This window comes from Rhizopus microsporus (genome assembly GCF_002708625.1).
Source record: "Rhizopus microsporus ATCC 52813 unplaced genomic scaffold scaffold_18, whole genome shotgun sequence".
Lineage (NCBI taxonomy): Eukaryota > Fungi > Mucoromycota > Mucoromycetes > Mucorales > Rhizopodaceae > Rhizopus > Rhizopus microsporus.
The window spans coordinates 276,933-295,577 of NW_019671933.1; the positions used below are offsets into that span (position 1 = coordinate 276,933).

General features: G+C 37.2%; 7 protein-coding genes across 7 annotated transcripts; 4 read left to right on the forward strand and 3 right to left on the reverse strand.

The window, feature by feature from the left end:
* The first annotated feature begins 1,621 nt into the window (after window positions 1-1,621).
* On the forward strand, window positions 1,622-2,402 carry RHIMIDRAFT_50665 (uncharacterized protein). Its single transcript, XM_023615339.1, has 3 exons — window positions 1,622-1,749; window positions 1,813-1,959; window positions 2,011-2,402. Exons 1-3 carry the CDS (start codon window positions 1,666-1,668, stop codon window positions 2,203-2,205), a joined length of 426 nt encoding a protein of 141 aa, XP_023463032.1. The 5' UTR covers window positions 1,622-1,665; the 3' UTR covers window positions 2,206-2,402.
* On the reverse strand, window positions 2,212-4,166 carry RHIMIDRAFT_246286 (P-loop containing nucleoside triphosphate hydrolase protein; the record flags this gene model as incomplete). Its single annotated transcript, XM_023610294.1, has 9 exons — window positions 2,212-2,319; window positions 2,374-2,577; window positions 2,641-2,689; window positions 2,714-2,773; window positions 2,826-2,874; window positions 2,972-3,055; window positions 3,120-3,262; window positions 3,353-3,734; window positions 3,785-4,166. The coding sequence occupies 9 exons, from the start codon at window positions 4,164-4,166 to the stop codon at window positions 2,212-2,214; spliced, it is 1,461 nt and encodes a 486-aa protein (XP_023463033.1).
* Window positions 4,167-4,860: 694 nt separating this feature from the next.
* On the reverse strand, window positions 4,861-5,290 carry RHIMIDRAFT_315569 (uncharacterized protein; the record flags this gene model as incomplete). The annotated part of the gene is made up of 1 exon (XM_023615007.1): window positions 4,861-5,290. Exon 1 carries the CDS (start codon window positions 5,236-5,238, stop codon window positions 4,861-4,863), a length of 378 nt encoding a protein of 125 aa, XP_023463034.1. The 5' UTR covers window positions 5,239-5,290.
* A 1,913-nt stretch (window positions 5,291-7,203) lies between these two features.
* Window positions 7,204-9,746, reverse strand: RHIMIDRAFT_50678 (uncharacterized protein). The gene has a single exon (XM_023615340.1). It carries the CDS (start codon window positions 9,514-9,516, stop codon window positions 7,318-7,320), a length of 2,199 nt encoding a protein of 732 aa, XP_023463035.1. The 5' UTR covers window positions 9,517-9,746; the 3' UTR covers window positions 7,204-7,317.
* Window positions 9,747-12,517: 2,771 nt separating this feature from the next.
* Window positions 12,518-14,927, forward strand: RHIMIDRAFT_230105 (uncharacterized protein). The gene is made up of 3 exons (XM_023607663.1): window positions 12,518-13,230; window positions 13,285-13,902; window positions 13,956-14,927. Exons 1-3 carry the CDS (start codon window positions 12,639-12,641, stop codon window positions 14,792-14,794), a joined length of 2,049 nt encoding a protein of 682 aa, XP_023463036.1. The 5' UTR covers window positions 12,518-12,638; the 3' UTR covers window positions 14,795-14,927.
* Window positions 14,928-14,939: 12 nt separating this feature from the next.
* On the forward strand, window positions 14,940-15,960 carry RHIMIDRAFT_263537 (uncharacterized protein). The gene is made up of 5 exons (XM_023611679.1): window positions 14,940-15,150; window positions 15,205-15,238; window positions 15,294-15,508; window positions 15,562-15,627; window positions 15,677-15,960. The coding sequence occupies exons 1-5, from the start codon at window positions 15,037-15,039 to the stop codon at window positions 15,938-15,940; spliced, it is 693 nt and encodes a 230-aa protein (XP_023463037.1). The 5' UTR covers window positions 14,940-15,036; the 3' UTR covers window positions 15,941-15,960.
* A 605-nt stretch (window positions 15,961-16,565) lies between these two features.
* On the forward strand, window positions 16,566-18,347 carry RHIMIDRAFT_50714 (alpha/beta-hydrolase). Its single transcript, XM_023615341.1, has 4 exons — window positions 16,566-16,876; window positions 16,926-17,040; window positions 17,094-18,201; window positions 18,272-18,347. Exons 1-3 carry the CDS (start codon window positions 16,600-16,602, stop codon window positions 17,962-17,964), a joined length of 1,263 nt encoding a protein of 420 aa, XP_023463038.1. The 5' UTR covers window positions 16,566-16,599; the 3' UTR covers window positions 17,965-18,201; window positions 18,272-18,347.
* The last annotated feature ends 298 nt before the right edge of the window (window positions 18,348-18,645 follow it).

Genomic DNA, 18,645 nt, shown 5'->3' on the forward strand with positions numbered 1-18,645 from the left:
AATGTAGTAATTATTATAATTGGTTACAACAGTTTCACAGGCAGTTGACAGAGATTGTCCATAGTTCCTTAACCCATTCTCTTCTACAAACAAGCTACCATTTGTGGTAGCGGAGGATAGATAAACAAATGAATTTGTGAGCTGATCAACATCCAAATTTTCTCCATTCGGTCTCTCCTTTCGCTTGTTTCGATAGTCCATTAGAATGGACTTAATTTTATCTGGTCCAGCACGAACTATTCTTGAAATGGTATACCAAAAGTTTTGCTCAAAAAAGTCGTTGGTCAACTTGTTTGGATGTTTCAATATAAAGTAGTTCACAAACAGCTGTGATTTCAATAGCACTTCCCTGATAAAACCTGATATTGCCTTGATCTTCTCCAAGGAGTTGGCTTTTTTGGGAGTCTCTCTACAGAAGCTTGCAAAAGGAATGGAAACAGTGTACCTTTGATGATTTGAACCAAGTTTGTTTTGTAGAAGCTCATCTAATTTCAGGTTGTAATTCCTACAAGCGCGACTTCTTGCAGATTTTTGCCCCTCCTGTTGGCAAGAACTACAGATTATTCTACTTGTAGAGGATGATGCTTCGGAGGTAGCTGCCTGGCGTCTTCTCTTTACATCCTTTATTGCTTTTATTACATCAGAAGTATCTTTTCTCTTGGTACCTTTATGCAAATTAGCTTGTGAGACATTAACAATACACCAAGTGTTTCTTTTTACCTGTCCTTTTTGGATTTTAGGCAAGTAAGGTATCTGTGTTATTATTGGATTGGGTATTTTCTATCTTTGTGCGTCTTTTTAGAGCAATGAATTGTTCCACTTCAGGATAAATAGGTATACGAGGCATTAAAGATTAGAAAAAGTTGAAAAAAAAGATAAAGAAAAAGAGATCAAGACAGCATTCTATTGATATTTCTTGTTGTCACTTATAAATAACGAATGAATTATTGTAGGCTATGGTGCGTTCCCCTTAAAATCTGAAATTCAGTTTTCTTTGACTCAGTTTTTGTTGAGTTATCTTTTCTTAAATGAAAATATACTGAGTAAATCTTTTTCAGAATTTAAACATCCATCGATTCCACTCACGAAAAACGCGTAAGGTGGGTTTGAGAGGAACAATCACAATTTTAAAAATTTCCCTTAGTAAAATTTAAGGCTTTAGAGAGGAACGCACCATAGGCAGAGTTTAACTCAAGAGTGTGATCAATTGAGCTAATATAATCTACAGAAATATCCAAAATCATAATCAATGTCTAATCAAGCCTTAAGGAACGCGTAATTATTATTCTTTCTTGTACATTTGTTTTTCTTCTCTTTATTTCGCGCATTTAACAGCATTCAGTGCAAAATTTACACAATTATGTCCCAGTTCAGAAACATCGACACTTCCAGTGGTACCCACAATACCGAAGTAGCCCTTTGTCGCGAAAAAAAGTACAATAGAATAAACACTGAGATGAGGAAACTCATTATTGGTGAACGAAGGTCAAAATTGGTGAAACTCTCAAGAGGTATTCAACTTGTCTGAAAACTAATGTTCTTTTGTATCTGAATTTCCTTTTTTATCTTGTCTAAAAAAAGGTAAGCAAATGTTTAAAAATTAATTTTGATTCGTCTGAATTTAAAGTGCGAATACTGTATTTTTTACACCTTTTTCTCGTTGAAATGTCTAATGATCAATATGTGGATCCGACCCAACGCATGGCTGAAAGCACCATGCGTATAAAAGACCTTTATCAAGTGGAAAGAGTAAATAGAAGTACAAATTATTCTTGATGCAAGCGTGTAATATCTGAAATTGGTTTAAAATAGAAACTTGTGCTATTAATCGAGACAGCTGGTGATGCCTTGGCTATTTTACCAGAAGAAGAAGTAAAGGATGAAAATCCAGATCAGTTTGTTCGTGAAAGAGCCTTGGCTTTTCGTCAATTGGCCTCTCGTTATTTTTCTCTTGTTAATGTAAAACACATTCAATTCAACTCAAATTCGACTCACAACTTTGTGTTTTAGGATATACAACTAGCCCTGAGAAGTCACGTGAATTATCTAACAAAGACAGCAAGCTTCACACCTGTTGCCAATAAAACAATACCGTTTAAGACTTCGATTGTTAACCAACAAAAACAATTGGAAATATGGGCAGAAGCGATAAAGGCAATTCAGCAACAAATACAAGAAATTAAACAAATTGGACAAGAGCAATAGACCCTTTTATTCTTTCAAGAACCGTATATCCTTCAATTCTTCAGGTAGATAAGTTTGATCTACTGGCTCATCATAATCAGGGTTATACTTGTATCCCTTCCCATAGTTCAAATCCTAGTGATCAAATCTATTAGCATCACGTGTATATAATTATACAATAAATCTTACCTTCATCAGTTTAGTAGGTGCGTTACGAATATGTAATGGAACAGGATATGCTGGCTTTTGTCGGATAGTCTCTTTGACAAGATTATAAGCTTTATATGTCCTCACACTCTTTTTAGTTTCAGCAAGATGAACTACGAGATGTGCAAGGATGGTATCACATTCAGGCATGCCAATTCTTTCACAAGCTTGATATGCTGCTACTGCCTAATATCATCATCATTATTGTCATGCATTGTCTTCCCCCCCCCCTTTTTTTTTATTAATTACCAAAGGAAGAGCAGAATTATCAGCTAGGCCAATATCTTCACTAGCACACCTAATGAGACGTCTAGCAACGTACAATGGATCCTCTCCTGCTTCTAGCATTCTTCCTAACCAATATAGAGCAGCATTGGGGTCACTATCATTAAGATATTTAATAAAGACAATCCAAGAGTAGGGAACATGATTACCTTCCACGAATACTTTTATGTAATGCACTGATGATATCATAATGTTGATCTCCATTTCGGTCGTAGAGTAAATGTGATTTCTGAAAAGCACCTTCGAGAGTTCCCCTTATTTAGCTTTTATCATACTCGTCACTTCTTTTATTTACCTTTTACTGTCTCTGCTGTAAGTTGGGATTCTTTGGATGGAAGTAAATTCAATGCAGTTTCAAGTGTATTTAACGCATGACGAGCTATACATACAATTGAAGGATTAGCTATAGCACACATATATACATAAGCCCTGTGACTATGTACCATCACCATCGCTATAAATAGCTAATTGTCTGATACCCTCTATTTCTTGTTCACCTAGCTGTTCGCTACCTTTCCAATGCTGCAATGCTCTTGTCAAAATAACCTCGATTTTCTCTTGATCTAAACGCTGCAGTACAAAGACTCTACATCTCGACAAAAGAGCAGAGTTTACTTTGAAGCTGCGACTGGTTAAGTTACTTGTTCTCTCTCTCATTCACATCATTTTATTTTACCTAGGATTCTCTGTAGTTGCACCTATCAAGCAAATGGTTCCATGTTCTACGTATGGTAAAAATAAATCCTGCTGTGCCTTTGTGAACCTATGTATTTCATCTATAAAAATGATCGTCTTTTGGCCCGTCAAAAAAAGGTGCCCCTTTGCCTCATCAAACGCCTTTTTAACATCTGCAGCACCGTGACTTGTAGCACTTAGTTCAATAAACCTTGACTTTGTCATTTTAGATATGATTCGAGCAATAGTCGTCTTTCCGCAGCCGGGTGGGCCCCAGAGTACCATGGACGGTATACGATCGTTGTCAATAAGAGATCTTAGTACGCCATGAGGGCCCAAAAGCTCTTCTTGTCCTACGAATTCGGATAGGGTCGAAGGGCGGACTACATTGAGTAAGTGAAAAGGGGAAAAAGAAAATAAGTGACTATAAAACCTTTGGCAGCTAATGGCATTGCATCCATCGCAGGGTTTGGCTTCTTTCGTTTTGAAAACACTGGAGATTCTTCCAAAGCACGTTTCGATGAACTACTACTCTCGGTTGAACTAATGCTTGTTTGTACTCTTGACTTGGACACAAACAATGGAGCCATCCTAGTAGAAGTTTGACTGGTATCCTGTTGTATAGTACTATTATTTTTAGGCTCTTCAGGTTGCTCAGTATCCTTTTGCTGTACATTAGTGAAATTATTAGATGTTGAAGGAAGTGGACAGTTGGCATCGATGTGTGCATTGATCGTGGCTGCTTTCACCCATCGATTGCAAATAGGACATTGTACTTTAAACGAAATAAGTAATGCAATATCTTGTGTACGCATTGAAAAGAAAACCTTTTTCTGAATCACTGCTCATAATTGTGTCAAGAGATAAAGTTATGTTATGCTCCAGGAGGGATTCCTTTTTGCAAGCTTCCTAATTTAGATTCAGCACAAATAAAATGATAGATTTTGTCTTGTGCTTAAATGTTAAGGTTGGTGAGGGACTCGTTTGGGTGACAATGTGGAGTTGTAGTGTGATTAGTAGCTGAAGAAGGGAAATACTCCCATAGTATTCATATGGTGATCATGCTGAAATATATCACTATACGGTATACAACGATAGAACTCCGGAATCTTGTACATGATTCATATGAACAGTATCAATAAGGCTCATCAACAAAAGAAATGCTTGTTTTGTATGGTTTCTTGAAAAATATTCAAGGCTTTCATGTAGATGTTATCAGTTCTATATGAATAAGCGTAGGTGTGACTATTTCTCTCTTGTGAGAATACTAATTGGGTGAATCTGACAAAAGAGTATATCTAATATAGAGTCGATACTTTAAGGCGATTTGGAATACGTTCGCACAGGCTACATATATATAATAAGCTCGGAGTCAATTGCTTTGCTGATAAATCATCCATAGAAACAAGAATATTGAAAAAATACATGTGTAAAAAGAATAATCAAGTTTATTGAAGTTTTATTATACTTTGACATTGTGAGGCTTCTTTAAGCTGTTCTTGGGGTTCATTATCCCTTTTTCGAATGTTTTATAATAGTAATTTTTCGTCCACCACGACCACGACCACGGCCACGACCACGACCACGACCACGACCACGACGACCATAACCACGAAAACGGATTCTTCTATGTCTACCTTTTGATACTCTTCTTCGTGCCAATGCTGCCGCCAATTCACTGTCCAAATTATCTAAAGTCGAATCTTCAGTACTTTCATCAGGGCTACCAAGCAGGCCTAGATCATCAAAGCCAGGAGGAGCTTGTTCACCGACAGGAATAACGGAGTCTGAACCATTAGCACTGGGGTCACCTTGAGGAGAAGGAGTAGCAAAGCCAATAGCGGCAAGAGAAGCACAGATAGTAAGAACAACAAGCTTGATTTGCATTTGAACAGTAAAGTATAAATCCAAAGAACTGTAACAAATATTGCCCCTCTTTTATATTAAAACAGATTCATGTAGACACTGTTGCCATGGCCATTTACTATTGGCTATGAGTACATTTTACCATCCTTGGTTATATGGATGTACTCTGTGTCTGTCTATTTTGTTGATCATTTATTCATAAATGCATAGACTACAGGAAGCATATTAGCTGTATGCAGATCTGCTCCTCAAACCAGCTTTTCTTCATGCATTAATTTGCTTGCACTGACAATATAGACTTAAGAGATAAAAGCACATGTAAGCATACGAAGAAATACAATGCATGTCTGTTCAAAGATGATGCATACACCAGCAACATGTATTTTCGTCTTCAACTACTAATCACACGGCAACTCCAGACTGTTGTCCAAACGAGTCTCTTACCAGCATTTATTTAGATAAACAACAAGCCTATTTATATGTTTTTGCTAGAGAGCAATTTTTTACCTAAAGGAATCTATTTGTTCCTGTGAAGCAAGAATGCAAGCGACTCCAGTACTATTGAGTAATTATATGTTCAAAGATACATACAAACTTTGAGGCTTCCACCTCACAGGCAAATATGTATCCAGATTCATTCCAACAATACCAGTTAATTTTCTCAACCATTCAAGTCAAAAGAATAAGCCAAAAAAATGTTCATCATTTTACTTTTCGTCTCTTTTACATTTTATTCACAAATTATTCGTATATTGATAAAAAAATGATAATTTCAGACAACAAATAATGATAAAAGAGAGCCCATCAGAAGCAAAAGAAATGATTAGTAAATCAGCTATTTACATTGATATTAAATACTTACATTATAAAGAAGAGAGTTTATAAGAGAATAAGAGAAACAAGAAGAGTGAGTAAGCTTTTAAAAAAGATTATTAATATCTTATCCAAAGTGCATTCTGGTTTGGGCTGACGATAACCAGCTCGGAAAGAGCAGAGAAAGAAGAAAACGAGAGCAAGGAAGAGAGCGGCCAAAGGAGCGGAAGGGGTTGAAAGAGTGTATGGGACCAAAGTTTGGTAAGAACCAAATTATCCCCAGCCAACGCCGATACTGTTTCGATTTTATGATCTATAATACTACATATCAGTTTCTTACAAGAGTAAAGAATATAACATATCTTAGGACTAGCTGGGGAATAGCTGGTCTTACTTTTTGATCCAAAGAAGAAAAGAAGTTAAGATCAGACTATTTAAACAAGGTCTTTAACAACTTTTTCAGTTACGCCTTAATCATAAGTGTTGACCACATTTATCTTCTCTTCTCTTAGAAATATCAAGTACATTTTATGTATTATTACATGTTGTCTTTTAAACAATAAAGAAGACATAGAAAATCAATTAAAGTGTTGATTGCTATTGATCTTGTAATGTGTGCAAATAATTCCTGAAAAAAGTGTATATTTGTACAAGAAAAGAAGAAACACAAGAAAAAGAAGCTCATGACTTGTATATTTTCTTCGTTTCTGGCGACTTTTACCTTTCCTTGGCTGAAAAAGTTGCAAGTTGATCAACGTAAAAGCTTTAATGGCCGGTTTGCTCTGTTAAAAAAAAAAAGAATATAAGAGCTACTTGCTTTTACTCTTCCTTATGGAAATAGCCTCTTTCGTTGAACACAAGATAAGCAAGTTAAAAAGATGCTGCTTTTTCAGTTATCTGCAAAAGCCAGCCTGTAGTCATTCATACATGTCTTGATGCGTCTGTCCTTAAAGCTTTACCAATTCAAGAGAATCACAAAGAAGCAAAAGAAAGAAGCAAAAAGGAAAATAAATATATTCTTCCTACTTTCTCAATTAAACTTCTTATATTAGGGATTTTGCATATTTAATATTCCTCAGTAACAAAGTGTATGAAATTCTAATTATTTCTGCCCTTCGCTTTTTGAGTCATGCTTTATTTTTCATATATAATAGTAATAAGCAAATAACCCTTCTTTTTCATTTCGTTCTATGCTTACATACATAGATTAACTACATAACTGACGTACCAAATGGTTTGTGTAAGGAGGCAAAATCAAAGCTTTTTATTTAATCAAATTTATTTAGATTATTCAATCCGCTGTTGCTCGATTGTCAGTGTCTTACAACCTCCTTGAATCAATACTTCACCAGGGTTAATTAGTGCAAGGGCTGCATTCAGAGGTCTGCAGCCCTGAAGCCATGCTCTTCCTTCAAATGCACCGTATATCCAGGATTGCAAAGATTCATTACCATACGTATAAAGCGCATATGGAAATTCTTCTGCGAGATTAACAACACTACATCCGTCGACACACTGAGAAACGTATAAAGGTATTGCCATTTCCTCAGCCGTTTCTTCGCACCTATGCACATATGACATATTTACATACGCTCCGAGATCCACTTGCAATTCGTCACCTGTAGGGTATAATAGGATAGTGTCAACCGCAATATACTTTGGCTCTGATCGAACATATAAATACTGAGCCGGGAGCACATCGGGTGGTTGCTCTGTAACTACTGTGAACTGGCCTTTCTTCAATTCATGATGAATTTCAGGCCTTGGGCCGAATACTAGACAGGCAAACGTATGTGAACCGGCTGCTATGTGACCATCAAAGCTAACCAAAGGAGATCCTGTTGTTCCTGGTTTCACCGCATGCCTTAAACCGTGAATTTGGCCATCCATTTCAAGCCCTAATACTGTGCCTTCATCCACATGTGGAACATCATCACCTGAGCGCAATATGTACCAGCTGGTCAAAAAGGCTGAAAGTCCAAAATTATCATAAGAAATGAGCTCCTTTAAACCTTTGATTGTCCGTTGTAAATCACCATTAAAAAGGCATTGATCAATAGCCATACCAGCTTTTTTCAAGACCCCACCAACATACACGGAAATGAGCATGTTGAGAAATACCACAGTACGGCAGCCCACATATTCGTGATGAGACGCCCTATGCAACATGCTTACACAACTTCCACCACAAGCCTTGCAATTTTCCGCAACTACCATACCAATGTTACTCACCATATCTCCCAGGGATTTTATTGCACCTGTGCGTGCCAATACGCAAAAACTTGGAGTCATTACAACTGTACCAGGCGCATCACCGTTTTCGATTCCAAGAAGTGTGGTGTTTGCAACTTCGTTGTCCAGCCACTTTACCAATTCTTCCAATGATTCTGCTGGTACTCCACATAAGCGAAAAAAATAAGACCGTTCATCGTAATAGAACAAATTATAATCGCTTTCCCGTACTGATGGCTCCAATTTGAGTTCTCTAAAGCCTTCTTCGTCTTGTGTGTAAATTCTCGGGCCTGACCCAAAACCTAGAGCCATAATCTTGCAAAGATTGACTTGAGCTAAGCCAAATGCCATAGCAGCAGTATAAATATCAGACACTTCCAATGCTGCTTCAGTACCTTCCTTAGCTAGCCGTACCAGATCACGAATGGCTGTAGTTTTACATTGCTTTAACGGTGGAAACTTCTTTGACCATTTTCGCCAATTTGGGTCATCTTTTATAGAGCCACCTCTTATCCAAATCTCATCAACAATGTTTGAAATATGATGGATGGCCTGTCTTCGATTTATATTCATTGGTCCGGGCGGGAGTATTCCATGGACAAAACCTTGTCTGACCCTATGTCCAGCATTGATATCACCTGCTGCAAGCACGCGTCCACAGAACAGAATCGCGTTAAATATTGGCATCGTCGTTGTCCAAAACTCGAACGATACACTTGGATTTGTAATCAGTAATTGCCCCTCTGAAAGCTTTTCGTAGCTTTCATACTTGATAGGTTGTCCAAAGTTAACAAGCGGCTTCAGAACTGGTAAGTAATAGGCAAGAACTGTGATATCTGGAGCATCTCTTGTTCGTGTGCCTCCCCATAAACCAGTGGCCAGTTTGGAGACACCTACACCTAATTCGGCAATTGTTTTTTCCAAATTAATGGTCATCTTGGCAACTCCAAAATTTAATTCCAAGGACGCTGCTGAAACCATCGACAGAGCCAAATCCTTTACTTTGGATTCCCCGGTGTTCAGTAGCTGATCTTCTTTAGTTTGTTCTGCTCCTACATCTCTGGTGCTGTCGATGGAAGGAAATGTAGTTAATATACCCTCATCCGCAGGAAGACCGGGTTTCAATTTTAGTTGTTCCATCAAATCGTCTGCTTTACGACGATTCACTTCATGCAGATGATCAAGCTGCTCTCCTTTATATATCAGAGAATTTGGATCAACGTTACTGTAAAAAACAGATGATTTATTAATCATGGCTATAAAACCAAAAGAAAAACTTTGTTATGACTAGATAGCCTTTATCTGCATCATGTTTTGAGTTTTTTAAAGCCACCTTGTATATCGTTACGCATGTATACTTTGTTCAAATAGATAACTTGTTCTCAGAAGTAAATGATAAATTGATGCAACATGTAATATTATCAAGGAAGACAGTGAACAACAAAAAAACGGAGAAAATATTCAATTATGTAAAAGAAAGGAAACAGTGGTCCGAACAGTTCATCTTCTTCTAAGGGCTCCACAGATTCAACCCCAGTTGATAGATGAGGACAGACGTCTGCTACTCATCATCTGATAAATATAGCCAAATAGATAGAGTTCGTTATTTACGGTGTGTTGTACTCGGGTTAACTTTACCTCGTGACTTAAAATATAACCGGTTTTTTATAGATGGAAACACTTCTACTACTTTGATAGCTTTTGGGGCCAACTTATGCTTTTAAGCAATATAAACTCTATACAAGGAGTGGGCTTAATTGTATAGTAGTACAGTCTGACTGATTCAGAAGCTGTAATTGATTGACGACCAATTTCTTTTTTGATACGAATCTCTTCCATCTCTTTGTATTTCTATTTTTTTGTCGAGTTAAAACTATTTATTCGACAATATCACGGAACGGAATATTGTGGGTTGATGAAAGAAGCAAATAAAATTACAACTGCAATAAGGAAGGAGACCATAGAAACAATAGGTACTGAGTATAAAGAAGACGAAGGCTATAAGGATTATAAATAAATCGCCAATATTGTGTAGGTTATGCATGACGTTTAATAAGCGCTTTTCGGTATACGGTGTGCTTTTAGCGCGTTTGTATAATAATTAGATGCTCATATTAAGCATACAAAAAGCCCTGAAGGAGGTCGTCAAACATTTGGCAAATTATTCAAATAGTGACGATCAGGAAGGTTATGAGAGAATGAACTTACTGTACAGTATGTAAGCTTCATAGCGTTGTAGCGGTTTTATTGCTGAAACATGTTTATTAGAATTCAAAAATGATCCAAGTACGCTGAAAGAGCCATTATGTATTAGCCAAATCATTGTCTATAATGGATACCTCATAGAGTCGAAAGAACTAGCTATCAAACGCAAATCTATGCAAAATAGCACCCTCTACTATGACTATGGTCTTTCTGGTCTTTGTGAACAAACCCAGTTACTTCAACACGGACAAGTGTAGTGTTGTAGTTGTTGTTGATGTATTAGTGTGAATTACCAGAAAGTACAATGGGACTCTTTACGTTTCGTTTATTTTAGAAGAATAAAGATGAAGGTATTAAAGTTGATAGTTACACGTTTTATATAAAAATGTAATTATTATTATGATTGGTCAGTTTATGTTACTGAGCTTTCGTTATTGATATGTAGATACTGCTTATTGACCCTTATTCAACGTAGAATACGACAGCAAGTTCATTGTATTAATAGGAAAAAAAAAAAAAAAGCTTGAGAAATTGACTTGATTGTCGATAATCAAGCAAATGGTTGTTTCATACTTTTTCCTCTTTTTTGACCAAGCAAGTTTTATAATTTACTAGGGTTGCTCAGGGATTTAGTTTTATTAGGCTTGGGCTAAGGAGCAACTAAATAGAAAAAAATGAATGCTGTGTAGAATAAAGTTGCATTTCGGAAGTTGATATGTCCAAAATGGAAAGTAGTAAGTTTAGAATTTATTCCCACAGACAAAATGGGTAAGCTGTCTGTGTTGTGTTTGGAGTCCTTTTTAAGCTATTGATAACACCACTGATCTCGAGTAACACAACAGAGAGAAAGAGAGAGCTGACAAGCTTATGCAAACTAGCTGCTATGATTATATCAGTTATGTTGGACGTATTACATCAGTGTTGGCTTAATTCAGCTAGAAAGAAAGAACAAACCAACGTTGACAATGGGTCATTCATCACTGTTTATTGTTGTTAGTCGTGTTATCAACATTTATATATTTTTGGTTAATGCAATACATCATCAAGCTTATTCTTGTACTCCCTTTTTCAAACATCTTAGTCCTCCTCTGCCACTAGTATAATTGAAACGATGGCAAGACCATGAATTAGACTGTAGTAAAGAATAGAAACTATTATGCAAAAGTAACGTGGTCTGATCAAAAAATCTATGCATGAATTTCTGTTACTTTCCTAAACTGAAACAATAGAATATCTGAATATCAAAAGGTGTATATGCTCTCAATATCTCTCCTTCTTTTTGTTGATTTGACGCTACTTTAAAATACACCTTTATGCCTTCATTCAAATGCTAATGTATGATATTCGGACAGTGAAATATTATATAATCAAGCTGAAGGTAGAGTTCTAACCAGTTTAGTCACTAGATACCCACAAGTGATTTAATTTCCTTATAAAGAACAGCATTCGCACGATATTTATGGTAGATTTGTCAGAAATGAACAAAGTGTGGTGCGGAGCTAAAACAGCCATGCTCACCAAAATATGTCAACAGCACATTACAGTATAACTTTTGCTTACACCACTTGAATATACAAAAGTATCAATGAATATGAACATTTATAGACCATCTTAAGAAAGGGGAAATGGCCTTATCACTCAATAGGATCTCAGGATACCTTTATTTCTTTAAGATACAGAATAGGATCGGAGTTAGTCAATACTATCCTAACCCCCTCGCATATCCAGAAATCCAGGGTTTACAGAATATAGTTTCTATAAACACAGAGTTTGGCCTGTTGGCACTACAAAAACATCTCAGGAGAGAAAGATCATCGCCATTGGTGACGATATTGAATCGTTAATGCATCTACTCATAGACTGGACGCACTAGTAGTGCCTTTCTAGCTCTGTTCCCCTTTTTCATGTTCACGCGGGTTTTGAATGCGGTGGCTTTCCCTTTGCTGGTCTGAGGCTAGTAATGACAAATAAGTTGGTTATCTATTCCATTGACTCGTCAATTGTGTTTCTCCCACTACTACTTCCTTTATTGTTTATTACATTTCTCATTGGTCTTGATTTGTCACTGAATTCGATGACGGTAAAAAATATAAAAGCAGCTTCTTTTTGGCACTTCTTCTTCTTCCATATCATTATTTTTGTCTCTCTTCCCCTTTTCTTTATTTACCGTCATGTCTGCTGTCAAGGAAATGAAAACTGTCACTGCTGCTACGACCAGCTCAAAAGTACACCCTCTAGATCAACTTTCTGGCGATGAAATCATTCAAGTCGCTACTATTGCACGTCAAGCCAAACCCGAGATTGACTTTGTATTCAACACGATCACCTTGAAGGAGCCCAAGAAGGAAGTAATGCTCTCTTATCTTGGTTGGGATAACTCTAGGCCTCGTGTTACTCAAGTTGAGCGTGAGGCTCTTGTTGTTGCTTTGGAAAAGAAGACCATGAAATGCTTTGAAGGCCTTGTCTCGTTGACTCATGGCAAGCTCAAGTCATGGAAATACATCCCCGACGTTCAGCCTATCTTGACTATGGATGAAATGTTTGAAGTAGAAGAGCTTATCTTGAAGGATGAAAAGGTTCGTCAGGAATGTCTTGAACTTGGCATTACGGATATGTCTTCCGTCTTTGCAGACCCTTGGGCTATTGCTCGTCATGTTGCTCATCCTGGTCGTGAGAAGCGTATGATGCAAGCACTCATGTACATGCGTACATGTGAAGATGATAACCAGTATGCTCATCCTTTGGATTTTGTCCCTATTGTTGGTAAGTCATGCTCTTTTAAAAGAAATACCAGTATACTGATTATGTTATATATAGATGTCGGTAAAATGGAAGTTGTCTCAATTGAACGCATCAAGCCTAGAGACTCCAAGTTCCGCCGTCCTACTATTCCTCGCCAAAACCACAACTTCTTGCCTGAATTTATTGGAGAAGAAAACTTTCGAAAGGACGTCAAACCCATCATCGTTCAACAACCTGAAGGTGTTTCCTTTACTGTAAAAGGTAACGAAATCGATTGGCAAAAGTGGAATATGCGTATCTCCATGAACTATCGTGAAGGTCTTGTGATTCATAATGTCAGTTATCAAGATGGACCTGAGAAGCGTCCTCTCTTCTACCGTATCTCACTTTCTGAAATGGTCGTTCCTTATGCTGACCCTTATTCACCTCACTACCGTAAACACGCATTTGACGTAGGCGAATATGGTCTTGGTCTCTGTGTGAACTCTCTTGCTGTTGGTTGCGATTGCTTGGGTTCCATCTATTACTTTGATGCTACCTTTAATGATCATGAAGGTAAACCTTTCCATGTGCCTAATGCTATCTGTCTTCACGAAGAAGATCATGGTATTCTCTTCAAGCACACGGACTATAGAAATGGTAGAGCACACACTGTTCGTTCTCGTCGTTTGGTTATTTCTCAAATTGTTACAGGTAAATTATAATAAGAGCATAAGGTATTCTGTATCACTAATATATGTCTGTAGTTGCCAACTATGACTATGGTCTTTACTACTATTTTTATCAGGACGGCTCCTTCCAGTATGAAGTCAAAGCAACGGGTGAATTGAACACTCACGTCTTGGCTGAAGATGAAACACCAGGTGACTATGGTGTCATGGTTGCACCTCAAATCAATGCACAACATCATCAGCACTTCTTCACTATGCGTATTGATCCTATGATTGATGGTGTGAATAACTCTATTGCTAAAGTCGATGTTGAGCGTCTTCCTTATCCTACTGGCCATCCTCGTAACGAATTCGGTAACGGCTTCAAAGCGGTGACAACTGTCTTGCATGACACAATCGAAGGTCAACAAGATGTATGCTATGAGAAGGCCCGTTTCTGGAAGATCATAAATGAGAACCGTATCCATCCTTATGCCAAGACCCCTGTTGCCTGGAAGCTCTATTCTCACAGTCAAACACCATTCTTTGCTCAAGATGACTCCGTTGTCGGTCAACGTGCTGGATTTGCCAAGAAGGCACTTTGGGTGACACCTTACAATGAAGACCAGATGTTTGCTGGTGGTTTCTACTGTAATCAATCATCCGGTCATGACAATGTTGAAAACTGGGTCAAGCGAGGAGATGATATTCACAATAAGGATATTGTCCTTTGGTTTACATTTGGCGTCACTCATCTGCCTCGTGCTGAAGATTTCCCTATTATGCCCGTAGAAATGTGTGGTTTCTACATGAAACCCTGTAACTTCTTTATTGCCAACCCCGGTTTAGACGTCCCTCCCACCAACAAGAAGATCAACCAGTCTGTTCATATTAATCAAGCACAAGAAGGAGGTTGCTGCTCAACTAAACTCTAAACCACACACTTTACATATTCCCCTTTTCATTTCTTTTTTACACATGTTGCTGGACAATCCCTCACCACTTTATTGTATATTTAAAATAAACAGTTTTAAGATCTAATTAAACAGCAGACAAGGTCTTTTTTTTTTTTGGTTCCTGGAGAAAATGAAAAAGAGAGACATTTGAAGGGGTCTGTGTCAATTACTAAAAAAAAGAGTCGGAGCTTGATTCTCTCTTTCTTTTCCTGCTATTGCTTATGGACGAAGAAATAGTGCAAAGAATTGCCAATCTAGTCAATGTGTTAGCCTCACAACAGCAGAATAATCAGCAGTTAGCTCTTGATATATCAAAGCAGATACTAGAAGTCAAGGTAATAACAATAGGTCATCTCGCAAAGGTTTTGTTACATTAAATAAAATGTTAGCAAAAAGCTGGAACAGTTAAATGTTTGCCCGAAGGTGTGTGTGTGAAGGAAAGGAAGAGAAAAACTCGTCCAGACTAATTTCCGAGTAGATCAACCCAATACCATTCCAGGTTCTGTGACTCCAGAACAACGAGATGAAGTAATAGATTCCTTAAAGAGTCAACTGGTCAAGGCACTATCGGAGCAGGAAGCGATACGACAACGAAATCAGGAGTTAGAAAAGGAACGTGATGCGTTACAAAACTTGGTCAAGGAGTATGAAAATGGGCTTGAGACAGTTACGAACAAGCTTCGTGCATATGCAGTCAGTTTTACTATTTTATTCTTTACCTTGAGCTCACATGAGTCTATGATTAGAATGCAGCGGCAGAAGGCGAGATGCGTTTAAGGCGAGAGTTTAATGCACTACTTGAGGCAGAAAAGGTGAGTATTACACAAATGAAAGAAGGGGAGATATGAACACAGTTTATAGGGGACATCAGCTACTTTATTTACTGAAAATATACTACTCCAAATGCAACTCACACAATTAGCCAAAACGCTAAGAGTAGCTTTTGAGGCAAAATCACTTGATGGCTGTTATGAAGAAAAGATTGCACAATTAGAGCAAGAAAAAAAGAATTTTATGGATGTCTTGGGCATATCTGCGGAAGAATCAGAAACAGATGGGAATCGATCGCCCATCCTGCATGTCCCGCGTACAAGTGGCGTAATAGAAGAGTTTTTTGATGAATAAAAAACATGTCATTGAAGACAGAGAGATAGAGAGAAAGAGAAAGGCACGTTTAAACTCCGTATCTTTCTTTTTTTTTTTTTTTTTCATTCATTCTTTTTTCCTTTTTCCTTTTTCTTCTTTTCTTTCCTCTACTTTAAAATGTACTGTATGCGTTACTTTGTTCCATTGCTTTTATTACCGTTTCCTGATGCACCGCCTATTTTTGTCATTTTATTTCTAATTTCATTCTTTCTTCATCAAAAACCTTGGTAAGGACGACAGAAAAACGTGTTGACAGACAACAATTTATAGGCTAACTTTATGATTAGCATTTACTGTACAATATTACTCATTGCTTTATTCACTTCAACTTGTTATTGGGGACAAGGAAGATGTTGGGTTGATCTCCACCAATCTCATCTGTTTGATGCTCGTCAAGATTCAAATGCAACATTTAGTCAAGGAGACGGTTGGTGGAATTGGAAGATCACTTTACCCATTGGACAGTAACAACAACAACAATGTGTGTATTTTTGTAAATTTAATATTAAATAATACCCCCACACCCCCAGTTTTGACTGTACAAAAAATGCGATATATTTCACATGTAACAAAAATCAAGGGAATACCAGATCACAATTCACTATTTTTTAATTTCTTTTACTTTTTTTTTTTCTTTAATGAATGATATTTTAACTTCTGCAAGAAGATTGCCACAAAGGGTGATCATAAGAGTACTCAAGCGAATGTTTACCTTACCTGCACCAGCTGCTAGACTTATATTGAACGATATCATTAAACCTAAAAAGATACATAAGCAGTGGATATATCGTGTACGACGACGAGAGAATAAGGGATGGTTTGGTTGTTGGATAGGAGACAATTTACATAAGCTGGATCCAGTCAGTTTATTAAAGAGAGTTCATGAAGCTAATGTTATTCTCTTTTATGTTCATGGTTTGTATACATTAGAATAGAAGGCAGAGGATGCTCATTCATGTCTTAGGAGGATCATTTCGATTGGGTAACAGTACGATGTATATGGATACAAATATATCTTGGTTAAAGATGCTAAAAGAGAGGCATGGATTATCAGCCATGATTATGTCTGTGGATTATAGGCAAGCTTAAACAAAGGGCGTACCCCTTGCAGCTGAACTGACGCTTGAATTAGGCTGGCTCCTGAACATAAATTTCCAGGGCCAATAGAGGATGTTGTACGTGCATATGAATATCTTATCAGCAAAATAGAGGTTAAACCAGAGAAAATCGTCATTATTGGTGACTCAGCAGGAGCAGCCTTGTTATTAAACATGCTATTAATCACACATGATCCTACCTCGTTTGAAATGACCAAGCACCATCAAGCATTACCAAGACCAGCTGGCATCGTCTTATCTTCCCCTTTTGTTACAGATAAGACAGGTTCAGAGTCATGGAAATCAAACCAAAAGTATGATTATATCACAGAATATGGGATGAAGATTATCAAAAGAGATTGTTTTGAAGACATGCAAACGACAGAATATCCTATTTTGGATATTACTGCATTACAAACAGAGTTTTCGTCTTTTTTGTCAAGGAAGATGTTATGCTTTGTGGGTCAACTTGAAGTCTTTAGAGATGATACATTGACATTTGTAAACAGATTACAACAGGATGATATTGACTGTCAAGTAGTTATGGAGCAATGTGTGCATGACTGGTTTTGTGTACGAGAAGTGGTCAAGAATAAGAGTATCTTGCGAAATGCGGATGAAATCTTTGCTGACTATTGCTTTCAAACCATTCAAAGGCGCGCTGACAATAAAAAAGACATTATGGACAACGATAGTCATACTATTGCAAGTATTTCCAGTATTAGTTGTATCGACAGTGACTACAGCAGCATACTACATCGATATGAATCATCTTCCTTTACAGAGGATGATGACGATGATGCACTAGTTTATTCGATCATCAACTTTAGACTAAGTAAAACAAGTTTAAATGAACAAGATGACCGACCACCTTCCCAATGTTCCTCAGATATTGTATTTTTATAATAAATCTCATCACAATAAACCGTGGCTTGTATCATTATCATCACATGTAAATAATGTGCAGTTTCAACTTTGTATACAACAAAGGCTAAACAGAGAAAAGTAGTAGGAAAGAATGATGTAGGAGGAGCTCATAGTAATATTCTTTGGTGAATTTACAGATTGACCATAGAAGAAAGAAAAAGAGTGCAAAGGAGCGCTGGGACTCTTAATTAAAACGTTATCATGCTCTTTCTTCAGGTGAGCCATGTTTTTAATACTTACAAGTTGAGTATTTGCCTGTATGCTCTAAAAGTGCTTCATAAATTAGACAATGCCTCTAGATTACATTCAATTTTAAACATGACATACAGTGCCCCTCATACACTGGTATACCTTACTCATAACGGAAGAGAAAAGAAAAAGGTAATCATTATTTATATTTACACTGTATCGTAGTATAGATGCTGTTAACGTGACACTGATACAAACCTAATTTCTCAAAATCAACACATCTTGACAAAGTCGAGTAATTTCAACTATTCATAATGTCGCTTATTAAAAGTAGCTTTGTATTTCTGTTCTCGGGAAGAAGAGCAGTAGATACACTGCGAGTTTGTTAAAGCCGCGCCCTTTTCATTTCTGTACATCTATTAATAGCATACATATTTACTATAATAACATACTATTGATACATCAATTTGG